General features: G+C 39.9%; 1 protein-coding gene across 6 annotated transcripts in view; it reads right to left on the bottom strand.

Moving 5' to 3' along the window:
* RBM27 (RNA binding motif protein 27) overlaps positions 1-11,293 on the bottom strand; it is an 83,995-nt gene extending 72,702 nt beyond the window's left edge. For 4 of the 6 annotated variants that reach the window (XM_029217173.1, XM_029217167.1, XM_029217171.1 and 1 more), the window contains exon 1: positions 11,068-11,292. In XM_029217173.1, the coding sequence (XP_029073006.1) occupies positions 11,068-11,126 (59 nt within the window). In that variant the 5' untranslated portion in view covers positions 11,127-11,292. Of the gene's footprint in view, positions 1-11,067 lie in introns of all 6 variants that reach the window. The other 2 variants (XM_029217170.1, XM_029217172.1) reach the window with 2 other exon arrangements.
* Positions 11,294-13,873: the final 2,580 nt, after the last annotated feature.

The following is a 13,873-nucleotide window of genomic DNA, read 5'->3' as shown; positions in this document are numbered from 1 at the left end:
TTTAACAAAGAGCATATATACAGTACAAATAAGTTTTTCTTTTTCTGCTTATTCTTATAAAATAATTTGCCTCCTATTTTCAATGTTCTAATCATACTCAGAATTTTGGACCAAATCTACATTTATTTGCTCTCAGTGGTAATAGGGAAAGAGTGGCAACGGACCCTTAAGTTGCAGCTTGACTCTCAGCCTGTAGAAGCACTATCAGTATCCTCAGGAACTATTGGTTCCACATGATCAATGAGGAAGAAGCAGGGAAAGTGTGATGCGACAGCTTTCCCCATTCCCTATAACCCCAAGCACCAACATCTAAAAATGGCAATCAATTTCCACTACTAATCTTCTCAGTGAGTATCTTAAGGATCTTTTTAAGATAAAAAGTGAGAACACAAGAAGGATGTCACCTTAAATTTTATTGGCAAACACTTCAGCAGCTATAAGCAAGAAAGAAAAGATCTGGGAGAACAGAAAGGACAAGAGAAGTGGTGAAAGGGCAGCAGAGATAACCTTTGTCTACATCACTTTTTCTTTTTTTTCTAGTCAGTAGTAGTAACCTGACTTTGACATTCAAAATTATCTCCTATGCCAGGGCAGCACATGATCCTTGAGTAGCAATCTGCCAGACTTAACATTTTATATATATTACATGAAATAGAAAGTTTCCATTTTATAAAAAATATTTAGGGCTTCCCTGGTGGCGCAGTGGTTGAGAGTCCGCCTGCCGATGCAGGGGACACGGGTTCGTGCCCCAGTCTGGGAAGACCCCACATGCCGCGGAGCGGCTGGGCCCGTGAGCCGTGGCCGCTGAGCCTGCGCTCCGCAATGGGAGAGGCCACAACAGTGAGGGGCCCGCGAACCGCAAAAAAAAAAAAAAAATTATACACACACTTATATATTTATATTCTATTTTCCCCATAAATGTACATTTAAGTAACATATCCTTTGTGGCTTCACAGCACTGTTGTGAAGATAAAATGAAAAAATTCAGAATGACAGTAAATAAAATCATTATGCAAGCAAAGTGATCATATCCCTATAATACACTATTCAAATCTAACTAATCTTATTCTATAATCCTTGGGCCTCTACCATCAATCAGAAAGTTAAAAAGTTTCAGTTCAAGGTATCAATCACATTTCCAATAACTTTATGAGATTACTAAATAAAAAACAAGCACCAGCACCCTTACTAGTGTAATATATACTTTTAAAATTAATAATTCCAATAAAATAGCAGACTTTTTCACTGTCAATATTAACACTGTTTCAGGCAAGGCTGGTTCTTTAAATATCCATGCTCATTTATGTACCAAATTCTAAGAGAGCAAATTGCAATTCTGTCAATTTTACAAAACTCAAAACTATAAGAAAAAAAAAAGATGGGCAAAGGTCAAAGTGCACTAGGAGTATAAGTACACAGATGATGAGCTACATGTTAATTAAAAGAAAGCTGGAATTTTTAAGTAAAAACTATTACATTTTGGAGAATTATGAACAGATTACCTTAGTAAATCCAACTGCTAAATTCTAAAATGGATATATAGCATTTCCACCTTCAAAAAATGTTACCCGGGCTTCCCTGGTGGCGCAGTGGTTGAGAGTCCACCTGCCGATGCAGGGGACACGGGTTCGTGCCCCGGTCCGGGAAGATCCCACATGCTGCGGAGCAGCTAGGCCAGTGAGCCATGGCCACTGAGCCTGCGTGTCCGGAGCCTGTGCTCCGCAACGGGAGAGGCCACAACGGTGAGAGGCCCGTGTACCACAAAAAAAAAAAAAAAAATGTTGCCCATGCCATGCCAACCTTGGCACCTCCATAAACACCTTAAAATAGAGATGTGTAGACAGACTTCATTTCACTCCTGAGAACAGTAAGACCTTTGATCAGTATAGTTCTAATCAACATTCAAATGGAGGAGAGGAAAAAGAAATTACATCTCTACCTTTACTTAGAAAGTTCAGATCCTAGATAAGGAAGATATTCTAAACACAGAGAGAAAGGATTTTTTTAAATAAGTACGAATGGAAGAAAAGAAGCAATGTTATTTTCCCCAATGTTATAGGGACCTTCAAGGAGTCTCACGACCTAACAGGTATTAACACTGGGTAAGGATATGAAGTATCTAGTGAGAAACAGGCAAAACTCAGATTACTGGATAAATGAGGTGAGTTAAACAAACCCAGATATCTTATACATATATTTAGTATTCAGACTCTGAAAAACAAATGCAGAGTTAGGTTGCTTCTGATGAAATACTTCTTGACGTGACAGTGTTAAAACTCAAGATGGGGGACTTCCCTGGTGGCGCAGTCATTAAGAGTCCGCCTGCCAATGAAGGGGACACGGGTTCGAGCCCTGGTCCGGGAGGATCCCACATGCCGCGGAGCAAATGAGCCCGTGCACCACAACTACTAAGCCTGCGCTCTAGAGCCCGCGTGCCCTAGAGCCCGTGCTCTGCACCAAGAGAAGCCACCACAGTGGGAAGGAAGTCCGTGCACCACAACTAGAGAAGGCCTGCACGTTGCCAAAAAACCTCAAGATGAATAGTTACAAGAAGGTAAAAGAGTAGAAAAAGACTAGACACCAAGAAAAAAGAGTGATCACAGATTCTAAATATTTGTTTAATGTGAGTGAACAACTGACTGTTAATAACTGATAGTTAGAATTCTGCACCAAATACAAAAGCATGTTTACAGACAAAGGAATGGGACCATTTAAATTTAACAGCTCCTAATATGTATCCATAAATGCACTGTGAAGGAAATTGCCAGTCTGAAATAATGAGTCATGTTGAAACTTAAATACATTAGGGAGTTTTTTGCTGTAATTTTCTATACCTTTATGATTGCTCTTATTTATTCTTTCATCACCACTTACCATATAATCTTTAAAAACTGACAATTACAATACAGTAGCAGCTATGGTACCAATACTAATAGTAGCCCAACAAGACTTCCAGAAGTGTGTCACAAAAATCTGAGCATGGTTAAGATCCTTGATAGGATCAAATGCAGGGCCACTTCCTACTTCTCTTACACAAAAAGCAGTACCCAAGAAGAGTATTTAAACCTTTTAGGTCTTCATTTGTAACCAAAACTTATGGAAATTCATTTCTGTTTAACTACAGGGACAAGTACATTTTGGAAAGAAAGACATTTTAAAATTCTGGAGCCATGGCTATGTTAAATACACACGTTTCTAGACAAAGAGGGGCTTCCATTGTAACAAAGAGATTAGAAAAGGTAATAATATCCACCTAAAATTACTATTCTACTATAGTCTTTAAAAGACCCTAACAGCATAATCAATCAATTATTATTCATTTTATAGATACCTAAATCTGTAAATATGTAAAGACAAATCATGTGATCCATTCAAGAGCAGGCAGACAGCTTACCTGTGGAACTAAAACTCAGCTGCAATTCCATGCAAGTAAAATCTATCACAGCATATACATTTTTCTAATGTTTATCTGCACAACAAATTAATGTGTTCTAAGTCTCAACCAATAATCACCTTTCAGTTAAAATAAAGAACCAACAAAAGAAATTTCCTAAGTTTAATGGAAGTTACAAATGAGGATTCCTTAAAATTCACATCTTGCATAATAATGTCCTAAGAACGTTTCAATTATCTATCTTTTAGTTTAAAAAATAAAAATTGACTAGAATTAATTTTTATTAGGGGAAGTGAACAGAAATATTGTCCTAAAAATGTCTTATCTGTAAAAACCTCAAATTTGTCTTTTTCCTTCTAAATGAAATCTCCATTGCAGGTACTGACACATCTACTGAGCTAGCACCTCAGCTTTACAGATTTAGACACATACCCAACCCCAAGGACAAAGAGTAAAGGTTCTCCCTTACCTTAAGCCCCAAGCCAAGAAACACCACTAACTACTTTAGGAAAAAGCCAAGGCTACCTAAACCTCATCCATTTTCAGAAAAATCTACTACATGTTTCTGAATGTGTGCTGTTTTACGTTCTACCTCAGTGTGATTTTTGTTTCAGAGGTGAGACAACTAATGACTACGCTACTGGGCCACAAGAAAAAAACCTCCTAATCCTAACGTGTATCAAAAGCCATTAAAAATGTTCATACTTAGGACTTCCCTGGTGGTGCAGTGGTTAAGAACCCACCTGCCAATGCAGAGAACATGGGTTCGAGCTCTGGTCTGGGAAGATGCCACATGCCGCGGAGCAACTAAGCCCGCGTGCCACAACTACTGAAGCCTGCACACCTAGAGCCTGTGCTCCGCAACAAGAGAAGTGCCCGCTCGCTGCAACCAGAGAAAGCCCACGCGCAGCAACGAAGACCCAACGCAGCCAAAAATAAAGAAATAAATTAATTAATTTTTTAAAAATTCCCATACTCTTTTGACTAGTAGTTGTACTTATGGGAAACAAACCTCAGGAAATAAAGCCAAACGTAGAAAATATTATGGGTACCTAAGAGACACTAAATACATATACATGTATTATATAAAAACAGCATTATTTTTAACAGAAAAAGTAAAGTCAAAGTAACCACTCTTATTGTTGAATGTTTATGAAACATTAGGCATCCAAAGTGGTTATAGAAACAATACACAAATATTAAAATGCTAACGTCAACTGGAGAAATCAAGATAAAAAATTTTACATTTGAGGGACTTCCCTGGTGGTGCAGTGGTAAAGAATCCGCCTCCCAATGCAGGGGATGCGAGTTCAATCCCTGGTCAGGGAACTAAGATCCCACATGCCGCAGGGCAACTAAGCCCGCGCACCACAACTACTGAGCTTGTGCACCTCAACTAGAGAGCCCATGTGCCCTGGAGCCTGCGCACCACAACCAGAGACAAGCCCGCGTGCCACAACGAAGAGCCCACGTGCCACAGCAAAGACCTGATGCAGCCAAAAATAAAAAAATTTTAGGGCTTCCCTGGTGGCGCAGTGGTTGAGAGTCCGCCTGTCAATGCAGAGGACGCGGGTTCGTGCCCCGGTCTGGAGGGATCCCGCGTGCCGCGGAGCGGCTGGGCCCGTGAGCCACGGCCGCTGAGCCCGCGCGTCCGGAGCCTGTGCTCCGCAACGGGAGAGGCCACAACAGTGAGAGGCCCGCGTACTGCAAAAAAAAAAAAAAAAAAAAAAAAAATTTCACATTTGAGTCTAATTACAGCTACATGAAAGTTCATACACAGAAGAGAAACTAGAAATAAATATATACAAATAATTTTATCCTCTTCTGTCCCTTCTACATTTTCTGTAACACAATGCTTTTATTTCTACTTATAAAAAAGTAAAAAAACAGGAAGTCTGACACTGAGATCTATGTTCAGAATATTCCTTTGATAAGAAAGTACTGGAAAAATAAGTAAAATCTGAGTTGATTTTATCAGAGTATAAGTGAATAAATAACTATTAATTTCTAAGAACCTGTTAACTCATATTAAGAAACACAAATATTGGTACTTCTACTTCTTTTCAAATGAAAGCTTTCATACTCCCCTTCATTAATTAGGGGCTTTCATAAATGAATATGATGTAAAAGAAAATATCCCTAGGTTTATCTGGAGGGGAAAATATATGACTCTCAGTTGTATCTCATTGTGATACTTGGACTATGGCTCCTAGTGCAGTAGCACTCAGCTAAGCACACCCAGAAAATTAGACTACTAAAACAAAATCTTACTTTTCTAATTGTGACCAACCTAAATATACATATGAGGACATTGATTCATTTAAACATTTACTGAGTCTTAACAAAATGCCAAGCATCTTGCTGGGTAATGGAATTACTTTGAGCAAGACAGACCTTGCCCTGCAGTCACAAGGCTAAGAGATGGAAATGAAAACAAATAATCATAGTACAAAATATCAAATGCTTTAAAAAAAGAGATTAATAATGAAGTAACAACACTGTGAGAGGATGAGGCAAGACAGTGGTAGGAAACATAAGGCTATAAAAGCAATATATGGCTTCTAGCCTACAACAATTGGGCCAGGGAGAATGAAGTCAGAAATATTTAGGAGGTGGACCAAAGGACATAAGAACAAACACCTTCCTAACTTAGTATACTATAACTTGCCAAGAAGTCTTCCGGTCAAAATAAGTCTCTTTCTGTGAAATAGTGAACGGCCTCCTTAAACAAGTCCCACAGGACTTTAGAGGCACACCAATTCTATAAAGCCACTACATATATTTCAGAAAATTATCACTACTTTTTGATCTTAAGAACATATTTACAAAATACTCATTTTACCCCTGTAGTTTATTTATCAGGGAGATGTGATCTAACAGCTGCTACATGGTGATTTTTCTTCCCATCTGAGCAACTGCAGAGATTACTAGTCAGAGTTAACTTGATAAGGACTGCAAACCTATAAGCAGCATGTAAACTTTAGAGTTCAACCCAAGTATACAGCCGCTGACCACGGAGTCATAAAATGACCTAAACGAACCTTATTGCTGCCTTTTCCATCATACTCAGAAATGAAACAATCTCCTGGTGCATTTTTTTTACAAAGACCTGAACTCACAGAAACTGCACACCAAGTCCTTTCACTAGCAATTCTTGTCCCTACCTATAGAGCCTGTAAGGAGAATCTAACCCTGTCATGCACTAGACTGATTACTTTGTAAGAGGCAGCAGCGCTTAACATTAGTAAGTAAAATATTTTTGCAAAAAGAGTTCAACATATTTTCACATTTCAAAAACCATAAAATTTCATTTATATTTAATGATTCTGAGGTACACAAAGCACTTTTTATAGCCTGCATCATAATACTCATATTAACTCTGTTTAATACAGGAAGGTTAGACAATCTCTCCAAAGTCAAACAGTGAATCACATATAGAACTAGAAGCTAAATGCCCTAAGTCACATAATGATGCTCTACTAAAATAGATAGATGATAGATAAATAGATGGATACAACTGTCCAAAAATATTACAAACCCCATCACTCTTTTTAAAACATATTATCAGGACAATTTTTTGTTATTCATAGCTTTTTTTCTTCCAGTTTTATTGAGATATAATTGACATACAGAACTATATACATCTGAAGTGTACAGCATTAATGATTTGATTTACATACATGAAGTGATTACCACAATAAATTTAGTGAACATCCATCATCTCATATAGACACAAAATAAAAGAAAAAATACATTTTTTCCTTGTGATGAGAAGTCAGGATTTACTCTCAATTTTCATATGTAACGCAGCAGTATTAATTATATTAGTCATGCTTCACTTCCCTAGTACTTATACATCTTATACCTGGAAGTTTGTGCCTTTTGACTATCTTCAATTCCCCTCCTGCCACCCCCCACCTCTGGTAACCACAAATCTGATCTCTTTTTGTATGAGTTTGTCTGTTTGTTTTTGAAGTAAAATTGACCTACAACACTTATGTTAGTTCCTGGTGCACAACATAGTGATTCAATATTTCTATACATTACAAAATGACCATCACAAGACAAATTTTTACAATAAGCCTAACAAGCAGCAGTAAATTAGATGTATTTGTACGTATTTAACATATGTAATATAAATAACTTAAAACATTCCTCATTAAAGACAGCATTTTAGGTAGAAACGCATGTTTGTTGTTGAAAACTGCTTGCCTGAACATTTCCTAAACTTGTAGAAATTTCTCTAGTGATGATTTATCCCCGAGGTTTACTTAGACCCTTACCTTTAAGGAGTCCAAATACTTAAAATGAGCAATTATTTCTAATATAAAGAAACCCAACATGTCCTACTTAAGCATAATCCCTACACAGTCTCTATAACTAGGATACCTAGGAGGTTTTGAAAGTGAAGAAAGATGAAGACCCCAAAGAAGATCTGTGAGTTCAGTCTGTTCATGCAGTGGGAGGAAGAGACAAACTCCTTGACTAAGATGGTTTCTCTCCCCTTTACTACACTGCCAACAAAAATGGTACTGGGTTTCTCATAGCCAGTTAAGGAGTCATTTCTTCTAGCCTTCCTCCTTCTGATTTTCCTCTAGTAAAGTAATAGATATGTCCCACACCTACAAAAGGAGTGGAACGAAACAGATAAGCTCTAACAGCATGAGATTTCTTATTTGTCTACAGGGAATAATCACATACAAACTGGACTGGCTTAGTAATATCCTGTTACGTGCCTTCGTTTCACTATGATGAGGTGGACCATGCTTAAAAATCCCTAAAAATCAAAAACTTTTATAAATTTAGTTAACTTTTTTTTTCTTTTTTGGCCACCCGTGTGGCTTGCAGGATCTTAGTTCCCAGACCAGGGATTGAAGCCGGGCCCATGACAGCGAAAGCTCAGAATCCTAACCACTGGACCGCCAGCGAACTCCCTAAATTGAGTTAACTTCAAATTAAGCTAAATAAGAAAGTGCAATAGGAAATGATGTACACAGCTACAGTATGATTCCAACATATCCACTGCAACTACATTATATGAAAGCCTAACAACTGCTCTGAAATGCTATGTTGTAGCAACATGCCAATCTCCTATGAAAATTTTCTTGAATCTGGAATATGCAAAAAGTAAATTTACAAATACAACCCACTTTAGCATATCATTTATTACATTTTAGGATGTCTAAACGAAAAATAATCTCCCATGACAACATACTAAGAATGAAAATATACGTGACCTCGGCATTTGCATTTACTATTTCTTATTAACACCTTCATCCAAAATCATTACTTATATGAGTTAAAAATAAGTATTTTAATTTTGTAGTTCTAGGAAAATCATTTGTATTATTAAAGTCTAAGCAGTGACTTTAGATCTTTAACCCTAAAAAAGTAACAAAATTTTTATTAAAAGAAAAGATGCATGATGTGAGCTTTAAGTTGAACATATAACTCAAAACAAATGGGGAAACTAAACAGAAATAATCATTTCGAAAGATAATTTTTACCCATGAAAATTACAGAATATCTATGAAAAAATCAGTGTAAATAGTCAAAAAAAACCCTAGTGAAAACACCCTTAGGAGGTTTAAGTTCCCACCCAAACTAAATTCTGATATTAAGAAAGAAAACAAAAAACATTACCCAGACCAAAACATTTCAGGGAACTTTAAAAAAAGACAGCAATTAACTATAATGTTAAAACTTGTTACCTTCTACCCAAAACATAAAGTACACATTTAATACTTTCAAAAGGATCTCTACCAAAAAACTAAAAACACAAAGGTAAAGAATATTCCAATAGACCTTTTTCTATTTCTAGCCTCTTCCATATATGGTCAATTTCACTAAATCTACTTCATGATTTCCCACCTTCATTTCCATCTTTGTGCTCCAAGCTTGTTACTGTGTGTAGGGAAAGTACGATGAACACTCAAGAGGCCCATATTCTTCTATAAAACTTTCAAGGGTGTCCAGAAGCCCCTTTCACTTTAATCAGACCATCACTAATGTAAAACTCAGAGGCTCTTAGTGTACATTTATTCATACCTGTGCTCTACTCACACACTCCTCGTCCTCAGAAAGCAAATAAATATCATTTCAGACATCAAAATGCTCCTAATGCTGTCTCCCTTTCCCATTCTACTTCCTTCACAAGGCTGACACACTGGACTACAGATGAGTCTTCCTAAGTGTTACCATCCCAACCCAAGAAACCAAAACGGCAAAACAACAAGTTAGTTAACAGGGTTTCTCAGGAGGACAACGAAATATACCAACAGGGAAGTAGCTGTCTCCCAACAGCCCCAACTTCACCATACCTCCACACCTCCCCAACTACCCCTTCTTTCTGCCTCTGCAAAAACTCAATTTTTCCACTACAGTGATCTGATCTAATGAATCAAAGCCTACCCTTCTCTTCATCTACCCCTTTTCTTTCAGCCAGAAAGCCCTCCCCTCCACTAGGAGGATAAGTAAGAAGGAGAAGTGACAAGGGGGCAGCAAATGATCCCTTCCCATGCCTTCCTTCCCGAGAGAGTGAGATAGCACCTCTCTCCAACCCTCCCTCCAGCTTTCCGTCTTTGCTCATGGAGATATGCTTCAGAGACTACCTGTGCCCCAGTGTCCCAAATAAGAACTTCACAACCTTGCCCCTTGAAAATGATTACAAAACCAACCAAAAGTTGATACTGCCGCTATTCCTTTCAAGGGTCCCAGCAATATTTCCACAACACTACCCAAAATATTTTTTAAAAAACAAGCCCCGCACCGATAATCCCACACCTCAATATCTTCAGTTGCCCTCTCAGGACTTAGAAAACTCATTCTTTCTACTACCCCCCCTTTTATCACTCCGATACCTGTATCCAAAAATCCCTAGAAGCTGCCGGTATACCCCTCTCAGCTCGTCCTCCAATAATATTAGATACCAGGGTAGTCCTTTCAACCCCCAATCAAACGTACAAAAATCTCAATTTTCCCAACCCCTAATGGTATTTAAAAATCATCAGCTCTCCTGGCACTATCAACTCCTGAATAATAACATCCCTCAATAGGCTTATCAGGTTCCCAATAATTCCTAAAACATTTCGATGCCCACAAATCCCTTTCAACTACTCTATTTTAATTCAATACTCTTGAACCTTTAGAACTCAGTACTTGCTATACATCTCTCAATGTCCCTACTCTCCCTTTCTCCCCTCATGTTTTCAAAAGGTCCTCGATACTCTGCTTCTAGATCTTTTAGTCCCGTAATAATATTATTTGTAAAGCCCTTGATATCCTGATACTCCCTTCAAGATCCCGATATTCAAATTTTAAAATCCCTCGACAGCCCCGCTTTCTCCCTCAGTTCTCAAAGAGCAATGTTTTAAATTCCCTCACTTCCTTCAGCCCCTTTGAGCACCCCAATATTTACATTTAAAAAACCCTCGCAGTCCTCCCCGCACTCCTCTCCCCCCCCCGGCCCCCCCAGCCACACCGCCTCTACGCCCCTTGCTCTCCCTCCCCCCCACCCTCACAATGGTGATAGTACTACAGAGAAGACGTCGCCGGGACCTCCCGACCGCGGCCCCTCCGCTCCGCCCTCCCCCACGCCGTTTCCCCTCCCCCCACACCCCCACGGGCCCCCAACGCCCACGTTCGCCAGCCCCGGCCCAGCCTGCCTCACTCACATCGGCTCCAATAACTTGGCCAGCCAGGACTTGAGGGCATCCACATCCTCTATGAGCATGGTGCAGGGAAGGCGGGCTCCGCCGCCGCTCCTGTTCGGGCCTGCCGCGGGTCGCCCCTCGCCGCCTCCTGACGCCTTCTTCACAGCTCTCAGTGCCCCAGCCCACCGGGCATCTTAGGAGACTTCAACGTACTCCCCCGGCCGGGGCCTAACAGGAACTAACCCAAGAGCCCTCACTCAACGTAGCACGACGGCACGAAAGGGCGGGAGACAGTGTCGAGTGGCGGGCGCGGGAACCAATAGGAGACAGAGGGGCCGTGCGCGCAAAGCCAATGAAAAGGCTCGTTCGCCCCGCCCGCCTGTCGTACCCAGTGAAGGAGGAGGGATTTAGCAAGGTAGGTAGAGAGCTTAAGTGAACTCCTGGTGCAAGATGGTATCTTGGAGAAGGTGCTGTGGCTCTTAAAGGGGCCGCGGCGCCTTTTTTTTTTTTTTTTTTTGACCACGCCGCCGACCGCCGCGGAATACCGCTGCCTGCTGCTGGAAGTGCGTGGGGGAACCCGGCGAGACCCTCAGACTGGCTCCTTCCTCTCGTTTTTTCCTGGAAGCACACACTCGTGTCCCGAAATGACTCAGCTGTAGTAAATCTGCAACACAACGTGAAATACGTTCACGTTCGACATATCGTACAGAACGCAAAATTTTACTTTTTTTCCTCGTACACTCATTTTGCTCGGCACACATACCGGTATCTTTTGCTGCTGTGCTTAAATTATGCAAAATGCTATGGCAACCATGCCTTGGACTCCAATAATCGTCATTTTTAAAACGTGGCGCAACGGTTGTAAAAAGCTGAGGCCATTTCAATTTTACCAGTATTTTAAATATATTTTTTATTTAGGAAGAAAAAGGATTCCAATTTTTACAAAAATTCTCTCTTCATTGCCTATCTAAAATTCGGTGGGAGTTTAGTGCAGGGAGGATTTTCGTCAGAAAAAAAGTTTTTAAAAATAATTTTTAAAAAATTGAAATCACTGAAATAGACAGTTTAGTCTGTACTAGATGAAAAATCCCTTTTGGAGTTTTGAAATGACTGGCTTGGCACTGGTGTTAGAATGTTTACATAACAACAAATACTGAGCACCTGCTATATACCAGCACTGTGTAAGGCGCTAGGATTCCAATGGTGAGCAAAACAGAGTCCCTCCTCTTAGAAAGCTGAACAGTATATGGGATAATGCATTATAATCATAACACTATGAAAATTACCTGATGAGCACACACCTCATATAAAAGAGACGGGTCAACCCAAAATAAGCAGGCATGCTATATATATATGGAGCAGGTGTAGGCAAACTTTTTCTGTAAAGGGCTAGACAGCAAATATTTTTGGTTTTGTGGGCCATGAGGTCTCTGGCAACTACTCATCTCTGCCCTCTTGGCATGAAATAGGCCATAGGTAATATGTAAACAAACGATTATGGCAGTGTTCCAATAAAACTCATATGAAAATTTCAATTTTAGAGAATTTTCACAATATATCGTTCCCTTGATTTTTTTTTTCAACTATTTAAAAGTGTAAAAGTTATTGTTACCTCGCAGGTGTCCAGAAACAGATGCCAATATGGTTTGGCTTGCAGGCCGCAGTTTGTGGACCCCTTACCGTAGAGTGATAAAAGCGAAGTGCACTTAAAAATCACCTAGTGAAACTCCTTCACTGACACCTCCTCCCCAACTTTGCGTATGAGAAAAAAAGACCCAGAGAGACTGAGTGATTTACGCAGAATTGCACATCTGTCAATGGAGCAGAAGTAACATCCACATCCTCCAACAGCAAGCCCAGAGTGTTCCCACATTCAACTGTTGCCTCTTCTTCCCTCTCACCTCCCCTTCTTGCTTTATGCTTATCCACATTTTCCCTTTACTTCTTTCCACTACAGAGATGAAGTGTTACCCCCAAATGACAGAAATTTTAGAAAGAGAAATGTAAAAGTGATTTGATTAGGCCTAGGGCTAGGCAAGAACTTGATAGCATGATTGATATGGAATAGGAATTGCCTTTATCACAGTAAATCACTCCTCTGCAAGAATTTCAAAGTACTTTTCAAATGTATTTATAGAACAAATTTTTCAAGCCTTATTTCAGAGGTGAGGGTGTTGAGATACCAACTTCCTAGAGATCAAGGGCATTATTTAACCAAACACAGAGAGTAGAACAGACATGATTACAGTAGCAATATTTGGTTTGGAGACCCTGGATAATTTATTCCTTTCCCCCTATTTTTCAAATGTGATGTTACTACTTTTATAAACTGAATAGAATAAAATAGATAGATGGATATAAACTAGTATTTTGAATGTAAATGTTGAACTCCAAACTGTGTCTTGAGAAAGTGGCATCTATAGAAGAGTTGCTTTTCCAGAAGTGGAAGTGGGATACAATACAGGCAATCCCACTCCCATGCCCGACTCACTCCATTTGCTAAACAGTTGGTTCAGATTTGGTCAGTAGCCATGGCCCAGAATTTTCCATGTACTTTATTTGTTGTATGCACAGAACTGACTCATCTGAAGTCCATGAATGAATGAGGCACTGGTCCGGGAAGATCCCACATGCCACGGAGCAACTAAGCCCGTGTGCCACAACTACTGAGCCTGTGCTCTAGAGCCCGCGAGCCACACTGAGCCTGCATGCCCTGGAGCCTGTGCACCGCAACTACTGAGCCCGCATGCCACAACTACTGAAGCCCGCGCGCCTAGAGCCCGTGTTCCACAACAAGAGAAGCCACTGCAATGAGAAGCCCGCTCAC

Source organism: Monodon monoceros, unplaced genomic scaffold (genome assembly GCF_005190385.1).
Source record: "Monodon monoceros isolate NGI ecotype Baffin Bay Population unplaced genomic scaffold, NGI_Narwhal_1 Super_Scaffold_12, whole genome shotgun sequence".
NCBI classification, from domain to species: Eukaryota; Metazoa; Chordata; class Mammalia; order Artiodactyla; family Monodontidae; genus Monodon; species Monodon monoceros.
This window is presented reverse-complemented; position numbering and strand designations above follow the sequence as displayed.